The following is a 15,641-nucleotide window of genomic DNA, read 5'->3' on the forward strand; positions in this document are numbered from 1 at the left end:
GAAGTTGGTCGAGTTTGGTGTTTCTGTTTAGTACTTCTGTTTTGTGTTGTATTGTCTTGTGTGTGATTAAATTGCCTTAAATGAAAGTGGTTTGTTATATTTTGCCGGTTTGACCAAGGGGATTTATTCTAAACTCACACAACATACTACAAACTGTGAGACAAATTATCTCCCCCAACTATTATTTTTTTTAAAATAGCTCTATACACACCTACCTGTCATTTGAAACACACAAAGCTCTTGTCCTATGAACCTGTGCAATCCATTTTTCACCACGAATCGGGTCTTTTGGAAACGTGTGAAGAGCGAATCCATCCTCCTGAGTGTTCGAGCAAAATTCAGCAATACAACGAGCCGGTATTTTGGATAACACGATTAAAAAATGGATAATTTCTCGCCAGTACAACAGGTATAAACACTCGACTCCACCACTGTAGGCATCTCCAAAAAACATCACTTCCTGGTTCATCTTCAACACAAAATCCTTGAGAGACTTTACATGGCGGGAGATGAAAAAAAAAATCCACATACGGCAACGTTCTGACGTGCTGTAAACAAGGGGACGGGTCCATTCCATCTGATTTTTTTTTTGGTTAACAACATATTAACTTTTATGTTTTAGGTGTCAGCGGCACTTCAAAGTCAGCCCAACATTTTTTCCTCGTCCACATTTTTTTGTGTGTGCCTGTACATGTATATACTGTAACTTCATACACAGTTACATACTGTATTTGTCGTCATTTTATCTTTGTGATTGTGTATTGTTCAATGTCCTTGGGCTGTTTTGGAAGGTTCTTGAAATAAAAACAACATCCTATCCAAGGTTATAACAATCATCAAATTGGGGCAAATAAAAACTCAGATGATTCACACAAAAATCTTGCTTTCTTCTTACTCGGCTGCTCCTCCCCATTGAATACACATTTAAGACTGTCAATTGCATCATCTTAATTCGTACTATTAATTATATTATTATAACATAATTTAGTAGTAGAAGGAAATTGTAGAAATCTCCCAACTCAATTGAACTTTTTTGAACAACATTTTCAAAAACGATTTCGGAGCAGTTTGGAAATTTCAAGTCTGGGATTTAAAAAAAAAAAAATCATGATGCTCATTTAACATTAAAAGGAACACTTGAAAAGAGAACTCTCATATGCCACCGCAAGACCTTTGGGAAACTTCAAGTCAGGAAAAAAAAATATATTAATAAAAATCCATTCTGAAACTTTTGAAGTAGTAACGATCCTCTTTCAGTCAAATTCCAAAAACGGAAACCAAACCAAATTAACAAATTGGAACAGGAACTAAGCCGAGCAAAACTTCGAAAAATGTATCGAAAGAAACGGAATCAAACTGGGTTGAGCCTTGCCGTTGAGTAGCAAAAACCTGCAAGAAAATTGATGCCCACCTTAAAAAGGTTTGTAATTGCCTCTGGATGCCACGAGGGGGCTGCATCTGAATGAAGCTGCTCAACTGACTTCAAAATACCGTTGTAGTTCCTAGAGGTCAAGATGCCCTAATATGTTGCAAAACACTACTTTTGTCGAATTTTCTCTACTTACGCCGTTCAACATAATTCTTTGACATCAAGATCTCGCAAAATAGCGTCAAAGCGCTAGATTCATTGCGGCTGGTGAATTTTTCAGCAAAGAGTAAACATACGGGAAACACTAAAATATAATGACATAAGGCGACTGGAAAATACTCACAGCCTTGTATCGGACCAGGTAGTGCTTGATCGGGGAGCCGCCGTCGTCCTGCTTGATCCAGTTGACCTTAAGAGCGTTGCCCTGATTTTGGACCATGGCCTCCAATTTCGGGGCGCTGGGTTCCCCTATGCAGAGCAAAACGAGAGTGACAAATTGAGAGGGCGGTTGCTATGGAAACGGCTACCAGTAAGAGAAGCTGTTTTTTTTTTTTTTTTAGGCAACCACTATTGTGGAGTAAAGCGTTTAAAAAAAAAATGTCAAGGCACTTTTAGGCAGCAGGATGCTGGCTTTCACTTTGAGGCTGCTCATTAAGGGCAGCGTCCTGTGAGTAATGACCGCCGGGACGCCGGATAACGAGCTGCCGGGCGTCCATTGGACATTAATTGTAAGGAAGTTCAGTCGGTTTGTTGTTTGTTGACAGTCTGTGGTGGGAGACGCTTAGTAATTACGAAAAAAAATGTACCGGCTCCCCGGGTTGTACAAGAGTCTCAATATCACTTTCGAGATCACATATGGCAGATCTATAACGAACATTGGCTCCAAATTTGAACGTTTGCCAATCGCATTTAGCAAACAGGCAACAGTAAACGCTGAGGAAAGGCAGTATTGATGTTAGTGATTGAATCCCGAGACTTTGTGCATTCCAGTTAGCATGACAAACGGAGACACAAGTGAACGTTAGAAGAGAGAAGTAGTTCAATAGGGTGGGCAGGCAGACAATGTAGTAGTATTGCGGTTAGCTTGTTTTGTTGTTGTTTTCCTCGTGCAAGGGGGAGAGATTTTGTGAGAAAAGGAGAAGAAGAAATTCCTTCATGCAGGCTGTTTAGGGTGCTCAGGTGATATGTGTAAAAACTGAGAAAATGGAAGTGGAGTGTCATACTGTACTGAGTCAGCAGGATAAGAAGGGGCAATTAAATCATACATACTTGGATTTCACAAACTAGCATACTTTCTATTTTTCTAATGTACTTTTTTTCCATTTCCAAAACAGCTTCCGTGCATATCGACAGTGTTGGACAAGACATAATAGATAATAATCATAATAAATGACACATGCGCATAGACAATTTACTGTGAGAATCACCTGAACAGAACAGAACAGGAAGTAGTAGAAGATGAGTCATCAATCTGCATGCAGCACTACAGTCATTGGCCGTCCAATCAAATACAATAACCACATTTACCATGAGTAGCCAGGAAGTAGTGAAAAAATTATCTATAATTATTAAATCATGTCTTCAATTAAAGGTCATCACAGGGGGACATGAAGTAATTCTGCTCCGAGTTCAACACATTACAAAAATGCAATGAATCAACACAGTATTGGCTTAAACCAATATAAAATGTACATTACGTTTTTCACGTTGAATTTTTTTTTTAATGTTGCGTATTGGGTGTGGGTGGGGATAGTGCAATGGCATATTCAAATTAAAACAATCAATATAAGACTACCAAATACAATAGATTGTTATCTGCTTTCAGACAAAAACCTAATTAAAAAAAATTAAAAATAAAAACTCTTTTGTCAAAGTCACATACTCACTCTAAAACAGTTCCGCTGCGACAAAAACATCAACGCAGTGATTATTGCACTCCTGCGCATTGGTGTTCATTTTTAACGGTTCTTGTCTTCGAGAGTCATTTAGGCATGAATCGCAGCCGTGGTAATTAACGGGTTACGACGGAATTCGTCGGTTTGAGCGATGTCTTATTAACGGATGCCGCGTTAGAAACGTCTTCCGCTTGAAACGGCCTCGTCTTACAAAAACGCGCTCCTTAACAAGTCATTTGTCTGCAAGTAATAAGCAAAAGTTACCTTCTGTTGGCCGGCGATGTCGACATCATCAGCACCCATGCAAGAGCCACATGTCAATGTCACATGATGCGCAACCACACGATTGGTCGAGGGAGGGATGGGGCGGGGCACAAACCAGGGCGGGGCATGTCGGGAGTGGGAAGGAGGGGTACAAAAGGGAAACAGTTTTGGAAATGATGAAAATGTTAACATAAAAAAAAAAATTAAATTAAATGAACACAAACAACAAAAACACAAACAAAAATGTTTTTTTTTTTTTTAAACACAAGAGTGAGAGTTGAAAATGTTACTTCAAAACAACATCAATAAAGCTTTTATAATGGTGACATTTGAGCCTAATTTGACATTATTTTGTATATTATTTCTTTTTTAACTTCCAAGTTGTTCCAAACAAACAACCAGACTCAGTTCAACATTTAAAAATGGCCAATCCTTAACAAAGCCTTACCGTATTTTCTGCACTATGAGGCGCACCTAAAAGCCTTTAATTTTCTCAAAAGCCGACGGTGCGCCTTATAATCTGGTGCGCCTTATATATGGATCAATACTGACCCTTTAATACAGCTCCATCTAATGGATGCATTATGTAACCCCACCCTCTACTGTAGCGTCTATTCTATGCGCCTTATAATGCAGTGCGCCTTATATATTAAAAACTTTTAAAACAGGCCATTCATTGAAGCTGCGCCTTATAGTGTGGAAAATACAGTACTGAGTTTTATCTGTACCTTCATCATAGAATGGAACTTTGGATTATGAATTTAATGGCGCGTGAGATGAAACGCTCACAAACTGAGGTAATGTTTCCCACTGGAATGGTCGGAAATGCATTTAATCCATTCTTATCTATTTACCTTATTTTGCTCGTTGTGAGGTGAGAAATACTGTGCAATATAGAAATAGGTGAAAACACCACTTATGATAATGGAAAACTGTTTGCTTGCAAATTACTGCGTAGTTAGCCTTTTCGGGTACAGCAATGCTTACTTTTGCTGTAGTGACTGCTCGCCGTGAATGGCCGCCATCTCTCACGATGCACAACGGCAACGTTTTGCGTCACACTGTGGGATGTGGCGAGCATTTTACTAATATATAAAAAAAAAAACTAAGATAACCTGAAGCAGGAAGCCGATCATGTGTAAAAAAGCATCAAGTTCTGATGCCAAGACTTTTTCTAAAATGAATTCTTCGCAAACCGACTCATACATGAATTTTCTCATTTGGAAATCGAGGTTCCAGTGGAATATAGTTTTTCTGCTGTGATAGCAACATAAAAAGAAAAAAAAATGAAATGTTATTTCTTGACACTTGAAAAACCACAACAACACAGATTGGTCGTTAAAGGTTTGCATAAGTGGTCTAAAGTGCTTGTTCTATGTAATGCTAAAGCCAGTCTATAAATTGTAAGTATGACAAGTGTGATGACAATAGATTTTTGTTAGGAACATGAAGTTAGAGACGTACTTGTTGTGTCAAATATGAATTTTGACATCCAAATCTAGACTATGTAGTCACAGGGAAATTAAGATGGAGTGGGGAGGAGTTATTTTTGTTTAGGTTGTTACTTTATGGTCGCAAACCGAGCGATCCGAAGAGTCACCAAAGACAAAGATGTTTGATTGTAGCGCTTACAGTCACTGTAAAAAAAAAAAAAAAAAAAAAAAAAAAAAAAAACAGCATCTGACAGAATCGCTTCAGTCCTACTTTATGGACTGGACTGGACTGTTCTGTTCTGTTGCATCCAAACAAGTCAATAGTTTGATGTTCTGTCTGCTCCAACTCTGACCCACATTGGTTGCCAATCTTCTACCACCAACACCACCACCATCATCATCATCGTTAGTTAGAGCTAATCTCCAGGGGCCGACGGCGCCATTCCTCTTGCCACACACATTTCAGTATCACATCCGCTTGGAACTGGCCATGGCTTTAAATATCCGTGTGAAAAGTCAACTGCTTCCGATTTAAGAAGCCTCGTTCTTATGATCAAATTGCGATTTAGCGTATTAGCATATTTCAACAAACAAAGGCCAGGGAGACATTTATTGACTTAACTGTAGATAGGGGGAGGTGTCTATTACTCTGAAGGGTTTATTTTCATTAACTTTTTTTCGAATAATAAACAGTATTATCAGTGTACTACTAGGAGAAGTGCATATTTAAACAAATTAAAGATTGCTATGGGGAAATACGATAAGAAGCAAGGCGGACTTGGCAGAAAAAGTGGAACATAAACATGGATGCTCACATCATTGTGGAGCGACCACGTTGAGAGGAATGCTAATCATGGTTTTGCCTCCATAGTTGCCGCTGTTCTGGTTAGGAACCCAGCTCAAAGTGGCTCAACAATTGACTGTGCTATTAAAACCTAATTTGGGTCGCTCCAACAAGCGGGGAACTTGGTGAATAAATACAGTTCTAACAACCCCCCCCCCCAAAAAAAAAAAAAAAACTTAGAAAATTTGGGCCTGTATTGATATTACAAATACAGTAAAGCCTCGGTTACCGAATGTCCCCGTTTTCAAACAAATCGGTTTTCAAATGAAAAATTTGAGATTTTTTTGCTTCTGTTTTTGAACGAAAATCGGTACCCGAACGCCCCCGTAATGCGCGCGGCCAGACCAGCTGAGCCAGACACGCTTTGTTGTGAATTCCCACGCCGCCGAAAAAACCCGGAAATAACATACTGCGGGCGGCGCAACCAGTTGACCCAACCACGACGCGTTTTGTTATTGTCAATTCGAACGCCCTCCCGAAAAAAAAAAAAAAAAGAAATGACATAACGTGCGTGGTGCAACTAGTGTACTTTTGTTATTCTATAAAACACCTGCTCTGTACACAGACGTGTCCCGGTAGAGACTGTTGTTTTTCTTCTTATCGATAACTACCGTATTAACCCTCAATCATGGCTCCAAAGAAGGCAAGTTGCTTGTTTAAAGTTATTCTGCACTTTAGTTAATAAAAAAAACCAAAACGTCTAAACGTTTAAAAACGCTGGGGGCCGAATCGCTACAGATACGGCAATGTACTCCCAGCCTAGCGTACCCTACTAATAAAGCAAACATTTTTCAGAAAAAAATAAATACATTTCGTCAATTATTTTATTATATAAAGTATTTAAACTATATACGTATTCCTACTATGCAGTTTATTATCACAAAAAGCTAAAACAAATGCTTTAAAAAGCCCATTTTTTTTAGGATTAGAACGCATTATTTCTTTTTCCATTCATTGTAATGGGAAACATCTATTCAGTTTTCAAACAAATCACTTCTCGAACCGTTTTCTGGAACGGATTGTGGTCATGAACCGAGGCATCACTGTACAAGAAGTAAACGTGTTACAATGGCTCCGGTGGATTCCAATTAGACACGCTACATATAATTGGCACTCCAGTTGTATTTAACAAACGTCACAAAAAACACATTCATTTCAGTGCAGTTAGTAAATCCGGCACTATGCTAGTCCGTCCGGGTACGCTGTACTATACTAGCTATATCTCTGCACACCAGCGGCAAGCGAGTTAGCTGCGACGACTTCGAACACAACGCGACAATCGGTGGCATACTCACTAAGTGCCATACTGGTGGTGACAATAAGGGGTGGAGCCTCTGATGTTGCTGAAAGATGGCAGGGAAATCTTAATTGCTTCGTACAGTTGTGATACTACGATAGATAACTCTGGATATGTATATTGTATTAATCCGGTAGCACATCGTAGAGCAGCAAAATGACAGCTGTTATAATGTTCAAATAAACAGTATGTATACCAGTAAGTACAACCTACATCACTTTTTTTAACTGCAAAATTCATCCATCCATCCATTTTATTAGCCGCTTATCCTCACAAGGGTTGGAGGAAGTGCTGGGGCAGGAGGCGGGGTACACCCTGAACTAGTTGCCAGCCAATTGCACGGCACGTCGAGACAAACAGCTGCACTCACAATCACACCTAGTGGCAATTTAGAGTGTCTTATTAATGTTGCATGTTTTCGGGATGTGGGAGAAAACCGGATTGCGTGGAGAAAACCCACGCGGGCACGAGGAGAACATGCAAACTCCACACACAGGCGGGGTCCGGGATCGAACCCGGGACCTCAGAACTGTGTGGCCAACGCTTTTCCAGCTGACCCACCGCGCCGCCCTGCAGAGTTCACATAATCTTAATAAATAACTAATAAAATAATGAAAAAAAAATCTGCCACATTTCCAATTCTTTTCAAAACTCGGCTGATTTCTGTACCATCCAAATTCGTCCCGCGGCAAATGAAAATTCACATCTTTTCAGCATGAAGACGACATTAGAAGAACTAAATATAAAAGCGCTCTCCTCCAAGCACTAACAAGCCCTGTAAAGATTGGTGGGACTTGGAGCTCTTTAATGTGTAATCCTTACGGGGGAGATTTAAATGCAAAGACGTCCCAGCCTTTAACATTACGACCGGTAAGTACCTCATTGATTTCCTTATGATAATACACCTCGGTTCCCAGTTGCGTGTACCTCATTTAAAAACCCTCGCTCGACGCTAACGAGCTGAATTTGCAATTTACTGGCCGACGGGAAGAGATGTTAAGGAGGAGAAACGCTAAGGGAACGGTAAAGGGAAAAGCTACGCTATATATAAAAAAAAAAAGGCCATCTATCGCACTGCTTAACAAACCTGAACCCGCTTTAGAGAAATGGAACGGAATGCCACCTAGAAATAATAAAACAAACAAACAAACGTTGAAGTGATTGCTTGGCATTTGTTCTATCAAAAGGGGGGAAGGGGGAAACCAAGCGGACAGGGCAGGACAGAAAAGACAGAAGAAACTTACGTGTGAAAGAAAGGCCTGAGCGGTCCGATGGAAAACACAACAGATGGAAACCGCCGTGAGAAACAAACAAAAAGAAGAAGAAGGAGAAGAAACAGAGACAATGAAAATGAGAATTGAGAAAATTCCCCAAACGTGGCCTCGGGAGAATGACTTGGACTGACATTAACGTGAAGTGATGAGAAAATCCGGTCAAGTATGCAAGGTGTCGAGGAGAGAACCGACAGACGGAGGTCTGGTATGGATTTAAAAACAAACTGTCTACGATTTATTTATGAGCCTTTGTGAAGAGGGCCTGGGAAAACTCAGGTGTGGATCAATATGTGAAAAGAACTGCGTATGTGTGAGCTTTAGATGCGATATGTAAGTGCCTTATAGTAGGAGAAAAAAAAAACCATCTTGGGAAAACGCTGCCATTTGCTGCCAAGAAAAACAAAGACAGGTTACGAATCAATGCGAACGGCTATTTAAAGGTACGGTACGTCCTAAAGATGCGCTTACAACGATGAATCAATTAATTGAGTTCTTTAAATAGGTTGTTTGTATATGTGATACTCATGTGCAGTGGTGATTTTGAATATATATTTTTTAGGTGTCACTTGGTGTCCAAAGTTGGAGAATTAGATTACATGAGAGGAAAGAAATGGCATGGTAGAGAACAACAAAGTACCATTTTAAGTCGTCACACTAGCAACTCTAGTTATTACACTTTATCTTTTTCATATCGGGACATTAAAAAGACCAACGTTTTGAGGATATTTGAACTCGGTTGCTAACCAAAACAGCAGCACCGACCAAAGCACGTAGTCAGTCCGTCGTGTGAGTTAAAGTGAGGAGTGAGCAGTGTACATCCTTAACGGCCATTTTGAACATAATGCGGCTTATCACTTCCGTCCAGCGTGCCTCCGTTGTTGCTGTAACAGCACGTTATAATAGCGCAACGCCAAGAAGTGCCACTGCTTGCGAAAGTATGCTAATCCGTTGTAATTATGAATTCCAATACAGCAGCTGCATCAACTCCAAACCGACAGTTCAACCGGTGAACAGGATGTATTTCATTTCGACGCATTTGGTTTGCAAGAAAAGGAAAATCACCGAGGAGCAAAAACATTATTGCGCTCAAGATGCTTACCGACACGCAAAGGCTCATCTCAAGCAAATACCGTGAACGGTATGACGAAACTAAAACATATGCTTTAATTTTGCCTTTGTTAATAATATTCTTTTCTTTACACATTTGTCTACATTAAATGAGTGTCATGCTAAAAATTGCTTTGTCGCAATGACATCACCCGGAAACCTGCCTACGCTGAAGTTACGGCTGCCAAAAAGAATAGAGGATGTCGGGGTCGTGGGGGGTGGGGGTACGTACGGATTGGTCCGGTCTTGAACTTGACGGCCGCGCTGCTCTCGCCTTCTCCTTTGCCATTGATGGCGGACATTTTGACCTCGTAGTTGGTGTTTGGTATGAGGTTGTGAATGGTGATGCTCATCAAGTCTGGAGGAAAGACAGCAAACTTTAATTGTTCAGTATGCAACAAAACTGGGAAGAGTTTTTAAAAAAAATGGATTTATTTATAAAAAAAAAAAAATTATTGTCCACAAAATCCATTATTTCTTCCATTATTCTTTTGAGTAATGACTACCATTTTATTACAAGTTTTTCAAATGGTCATAAAACCCACCATTTTAAATTTGTTTCCATTTAAATTTTACAAGTTTACAAGTAATTTGAAAAAAGTGCATATCCTTTATCAACCCATCAATTTTCTGAGCTGCTTATCCTCATGAGGTTCGCGGAAGTGCTGGAGCCAATCCCAGCCGTCAACGGGCAGGGGGCGGGGCACACCCTGAACTGGTTGCCAGCCAATCGCAGGGCACATAGAGACAAACAGCCGCACTCACAATCACACCTTGGGGCAATTTAGAGTGTCCAATTAATCTTGCATGTTTTTGGGATGTGGGACGAAACCGCAGTGTCTCCCGGGGAGAACATGCAAACTCTACACAGGGGGAGGCCGGGATTTGAACCCCGGTCCTCAGAACTGTGAGGCCAACACATTTGCTCCACTATTTCACCCGCATATAATATTTTTCAAATTGTATTGTTTTGTACTTTTAAGATAGCATAAAAATAATACCCACAAAACACATACAATTGTAGTATTTCCCCATTTTAACTTTGTATTTTGTATTTCAAACTGCCCATAAAATCCAAAACATTTCAAAAGTATTTTTAAAACATTTTTTTTTAATTCAAAACAAGAAAAAACTCTCACATACAATAATGCCCATTAAAAAAAAAAACTTTAAAAAAGAAAATCCATAACTCATCTTGGTTATACAATATTTTAACATTAATGTCCAATAAAACTGTATCTGTGCCATTTTGCGAATTCATATACACCGCATATGCAGTGAGTTAAAACTGAGCATTATTATTATTTTTATTATTATATATAAGCTTTTTTTTTGGTATTAGATTGCATCCGATTGTGTCGGAGTACTGTGGCAGTACTTCTTTCAAACATGTGATGGCAGTCCTGCTTTGGAGAGGTGAGAAATCCAAGCCGAACAGCGTTTCACCGTACAGTGCAGCGTCTCCCAAAAAGTGAGGACATTTTCACTTTTCCTTTTTTAAACATTTTATTTCTCACTTTTGAAAGGATTTTAATCATGTAAAGCACATTGAATCCGAGTACCTTGTGTATGAAATGCACTACACAAGTACATTTGCTTTGTGTTACGTCGCTTCCGCAAGAGGTCTTCTCATTTTGCTTGCCAGCGTTTTAAACATTCATCCACCCATCCATCCATTTTCTTATCCGCCTATCCTCACAAGAGTCACGGGGAGAGCTGGAGACCTATCCCAGCTGTCAACGGGCAGGAAGAGCAGACCGAAGCAATGTTTGGACTACAATAACCCCCCACATATTCACTTCTTTTTGTAACCTAGCCCCCACTTATTTAATGAAAAACTGAACTATTCACGGTTTTTGTGCTGTTTCTCAGACAACACCAGATGCCGCCAAAACCATGTCTAACAAGAAAGTAGTACATGCTAGTGTCAAGGAACTATGTTTAAGTGATACATCTTTACTTCTACTTTCAACATATTACTTTTTATTATTATTATCCATCCATTTTCTTCACCGCTTATCCTCACGAGGGTCGCGGGGAGTGCTGGAGCCTATCCCGGCTGTCAACGGGCAGGAGGCGGGGTACACCCTGAACTGGTTGCCAGCCAATCGCAGGGCACATCGAGACAAACAGCCGCACTCACAAACCCACCTTGGGGCAATTTAGAGTGTCCAATCAATGTTGCATGTTTTGGGGATGTGGGAGGAAACCGGAGCGCCCGGAGAAAACCCACACAGGCACTGGGAGAACATGCAACAGGTGGGGCCAGGATTTGAACCCCAGTCTTCAGAGCTGTGAGGCCAACCCTCTAACCAGTTGCTCCACGTTGCCTCCTCGTTTTAAACATTGACGGCTGAAATTTACAGTTGTACAAGCTGTAAACCCAACACTTTACACATCCACAAAGTCTCATTTCTTGAGTGGCTTCCTACGAAAATGTGAGGCGTGCACGCGCTTGTTGCGAGACGTGCACTGTGTACTTGGTGCTGCTGTTTTTGGTTAGCAACAAACGAGCTCGGGGGTTGAATCTTTCATGTCACTGTGCAGACAAAAGCATTTTCGCAACACTCGCTAAAACCTTACACATGACCTGTTTATGTGCTTCAGTAGGTGCCGCTCTTTCGACTCACGAATGGGTTTTTGCACTGAACTCTTTCAACTCTGCGTGAACCACAAGTATATGAACTGACACCATTTGTAATTTTTCCCGATGGTTGAAAGGAAGGCGTCTATTTCGGTAGAGGCGAGAAGTTTATTTTTTCCAATGAATGACAGACTGCGACTAGCTGGGGCTCTCGGAGTAGCGGCAGCCAATTGACAAAATGTGATATTCAGCGACGTGACGACAGCTGGAGAAAATCCAGGTCCTGTGTTTGCAGAATGTTTGAATTTTACGTCTGTTTTCTCAGCCGTTGATTCGCTAACAGTGGGTTTCAGGATGTCATTACTGTAAAGTACCAACTGGAGCTTTATTGATTTAATTAAGGGGACTGTTGGGGCCATTTTTGTGATTCGGAATTCACCGATGAATGTTGAACGTGTGCGCACAGCGAAATGCAAAGTGCATCCCTCGGAGCGCTTGTATTTTATTTTATTTTATTTTATTTTTTTGCTTAGCGCATTGGTTTACATGACAGGTGGCTCTCGGGCCGCGAGATGACAGCAACCAGCGAGCAAAGCCGCTGACAGATACGCCCCATGCGGGGAAACAGGACAGGAAGCATCCAGATATGCCAGCGCCACCGCGTCTCGGCGGGACTGGGCTATTATCTGGGGCTTGAGCCGACTGTCATCTCAGCCTCACTCTTGGCCAGACGTCGGCTGCATGCGGCACTGTCATGTTTGGATTAGCTCCTGGTGATAGCTCAAGTGTTATCTGCCCCTCCTTCCGTCACGTCAAAGAGTCATTTTCTTTTTTTCTTATCCACAAAAAGTTGACAGAAGGGAAGTGCTAGCGTATTGGCAGTACAGTTCCCATCAGGTTTTGATTGACCAAAGCACGGAAAATGCATGCCTGCGTTATCATGAAGAAAATAGCTTATTTTCATGATTCTTATGGTACGAGTACCACGAGTGCAGGGGTCGAGTACCTATGGCTGCGACTGCCGTGGACAAAGCAGAAGAGAGGCCGTAAATAGGAGGCCAGCGACCAGATGGATGATAAGATTTTTTTTTTTTTTTTTTTTTTGGCACACAGTCACGCAATTGACCAAAACTGCTCGGATCAACACATTGAGCACCCCTCCTCTATAGTCTCAAAACACGGTATGAATGTCATTTGATTTTTGCACAATTTGTCTCATTGATCGGCCTCACCTTCATTGGCGTCGTATTCCTTTCCAGTCCAGTCCTGGCCGTCCAAGCGCCATTCCACCAGATACTTGATAATGGGCACTCCTCCGGAAGAGTCCGGCTCGTCAAACTCCACCACAGCTGAGCTGGAGAACGGCTCCAGTCGTTGGATCTTTGGCGACGAGGGCACCTCTGCAACGCACGAAAACAGGGGAGACGGGTTCAGTGCCAGTAGGGAACGATGTTGGCGAGCAGAGAGCGAAGATGGGGTGGAATACTAAGACCAAAAGGGGGGATATGTAACTGCGCCGACTTGGTAAGCACATCCTGTGTTAGCGCTGTTAATACAGAATAGCTCCATGGGGGAGAAAAAAAATCTGGAAAAAAGTCACTATTTACAGTGTAAAGTGGCTTTTGACACAAATTTAGACGTTCTAAAATTGCAGGGTCGATTTCACCCACCCAACTCTGTCTGAAAGGCCTCCGGTGATGACAAGAGACCCATTGGTTTGCGACGGTAAATGTTACTTGTTCCACCATGAAATTAAGGTGACTGCTACATTGAGCTTTGAGCTACATGTCAAATTGTTTCTTCAAAAGCGTCCTTTTGTCTATTTAGTCGCTTTAGGCATCCCAGAGCAACCCGTTAAAAAAAAATACAAAAGGCTATATGGTGGGTAGGTAGTATGTTACGCAATTGGCGTTTGATGATGTTACCACGGTTAATCTGACTTCACTGTGTTTGGTCAAGGTCTGCGACGGCCTCCCCAGTCTTGGGGGGGAACATTTTCAAGGTGGAGCGTTGCCATGTCCAATCCATCTCAGCAAGCATTCCAGTGGGATTTTCAATGCAGCATCATAGCAATGTGTCACATTGTAATTTTTCCTCTCTTTGTTGCCTGTCCTGCGGAATGTTGCGTTTTATCGGTAAAATCTAATCAGCTCTGGGCCAGGCACCATCCATCATTCTTTAGTCATTATTGCTTATCGTGTATGAGTTTGTGAGGAACTTGGAGTCAATAACATCCCCCCCAAAAAACGCTGCATCAACATAACATAAGAACATAAATACATGGTGGAATACCCTTTACACACAGAACCAGCATCGTACCTCAGTTATGGCTCTGATACTATCTCAAAGGGCGGAATATTAACAGCTTGATTGTTGCCCCATTCAGGGCCCATGTTATGAATTTGATTCAACCTCAAAATATTACTGGGATGACTTTCTAGCTTCTACTTCGGTTCTGTCTTTTTATAACTGCAACATGAAAAAGACATGGGTACAACCTAGACCAGGGGTGCCCAGACTTTTTTTTTTTTACCCCGAGATCTACTTTTCAAGCACCCAGCCTTTCACGAGCTACCGATGATGGGAGGTGGGGAGTGCGGCGGCGGGAGGATGATGATGACGCTCCCAAACCGTTTTAAGGTTAATGTTGTGTTGCCTCCTATATTTAAGAAAAAAAAAAAACAGAATTAGCTTTTTGTGCACTGTATTGTCTATGGCTTCATCCTGGATCCAAGGTGGAATTTTAAAATGACACACTGTCTCATCCTGCACTTTCTACTTTGGCTTCAGATCAGACCTTTCCCACTCGGAAAAAAGAAAATCTCATCCAGTTTAACCCCTTTTTTCTTCAATTATTCACATACTCCCAGTTTTTAAGAGCAGTGGGGTGGTTTTGAGGTAAACTAGGAAAAAGAGTGTGTGGCGGAACAGCGGTCGTTATTAGAGAAAGTTCCGTGTGCTGCCTAAAACAAACCAGTGGCTTCTTTTCATTTTTTTTTTACAGTACGTATGTGAATTGTGCCATTGGATGTAACAACCAGTCACTCATTGAATCACATTGCAAAATGCCACAAATGGAATAGCTGTATACAGCGTTAAACTTTCAATTTGCATTGGATTATTATTTTATTTTCCGAAGGGACTGCATCAGTGGTGCACAATTGCACACCTGCGCAATTTAGAGGGAACACTGGCTGACATCGATTTTTTATACTTTTTGGTACGCTGTCCCGCGATCAACTGGTCAATTGACGCATTGAGCATCCCTTACCTAGACTAATCTCAGTTCTTGAACTTCACACCCTGGTTCTATAATAAACCTCAAATAACCTGAGCACCAGCAAGGAAATGTCAAAGCAAGAATCTTTCTAAAATGTTTGTCATGTGATCTAAAAGAATCCCAAACCTGCTTGGATGAGGAGAAACTCCTTGGACTCGATACCCATCACATTGCTCGCTGTGCAGTTGTAGCTTCCAAAGTCACTCTGAGATTCAGGGAAAACCTGAGCAGACAAATAAAAATAAAGACTAAGGAGCTGCTACGTAACAACAGCGCTGTCGTTGCAAGTGTTAC

General features: G+C 41.3%; 1 protein-coding gene across 2 annotated transcripts in view; it reads right to left on the reverse strand.

Moving 5' to 3' along the window:
• The window catches only part of ncam1a (neural cell adhesion molecule 1a), a 218,333-nt gene that overhangs the window by 22,773 nt on the left and 179,919 nt on the right, over positions 1 to 15,641 (reverse strand). For both annotated transcript variants that reach the window (XM_061803331.1, XM_061803332.1), the window contains exons 11-14: positions 15,474 to 15,570; positions 13,300 to 13,467; positions 9,716 to 9,841; positions 1,713 to 1,837 (exon numbers count right to left, since the gene is read on the reverse strand). In XM_061803331.1, the coding sequence (XP_061659315.1) occupies positions 1,713 to 1,837; positions 9,716 to 9,841; positions 13,300 to 13,467; positions 15,474 to 15,570 (516 nt within the window). The remainder of the gene's footprint in view (positions 1 to 1,712; positions 1,838 to 9,715; positions 9,842 to 13,299; positions 13,468 to 15,473; positions 15,571 to 15,641) is intronic.

Source organism: Syngnathoides biaculeatus, chromosome 18 (assembly GCF_019802595.1).
Source record: "Syngnathoides biaculeatus isolate LvHL_M chromosome 18, ASM1980259v1, whole genome shotgun sequence".
Taxonomy (NCBI): domain Eukaryota; kingdom Metazoa; phylum Chordata; class Actinopteri; order Syngnathiformes; family Syngnathidae; genus Syngnathoides; species Syngnathoides biaculeatus.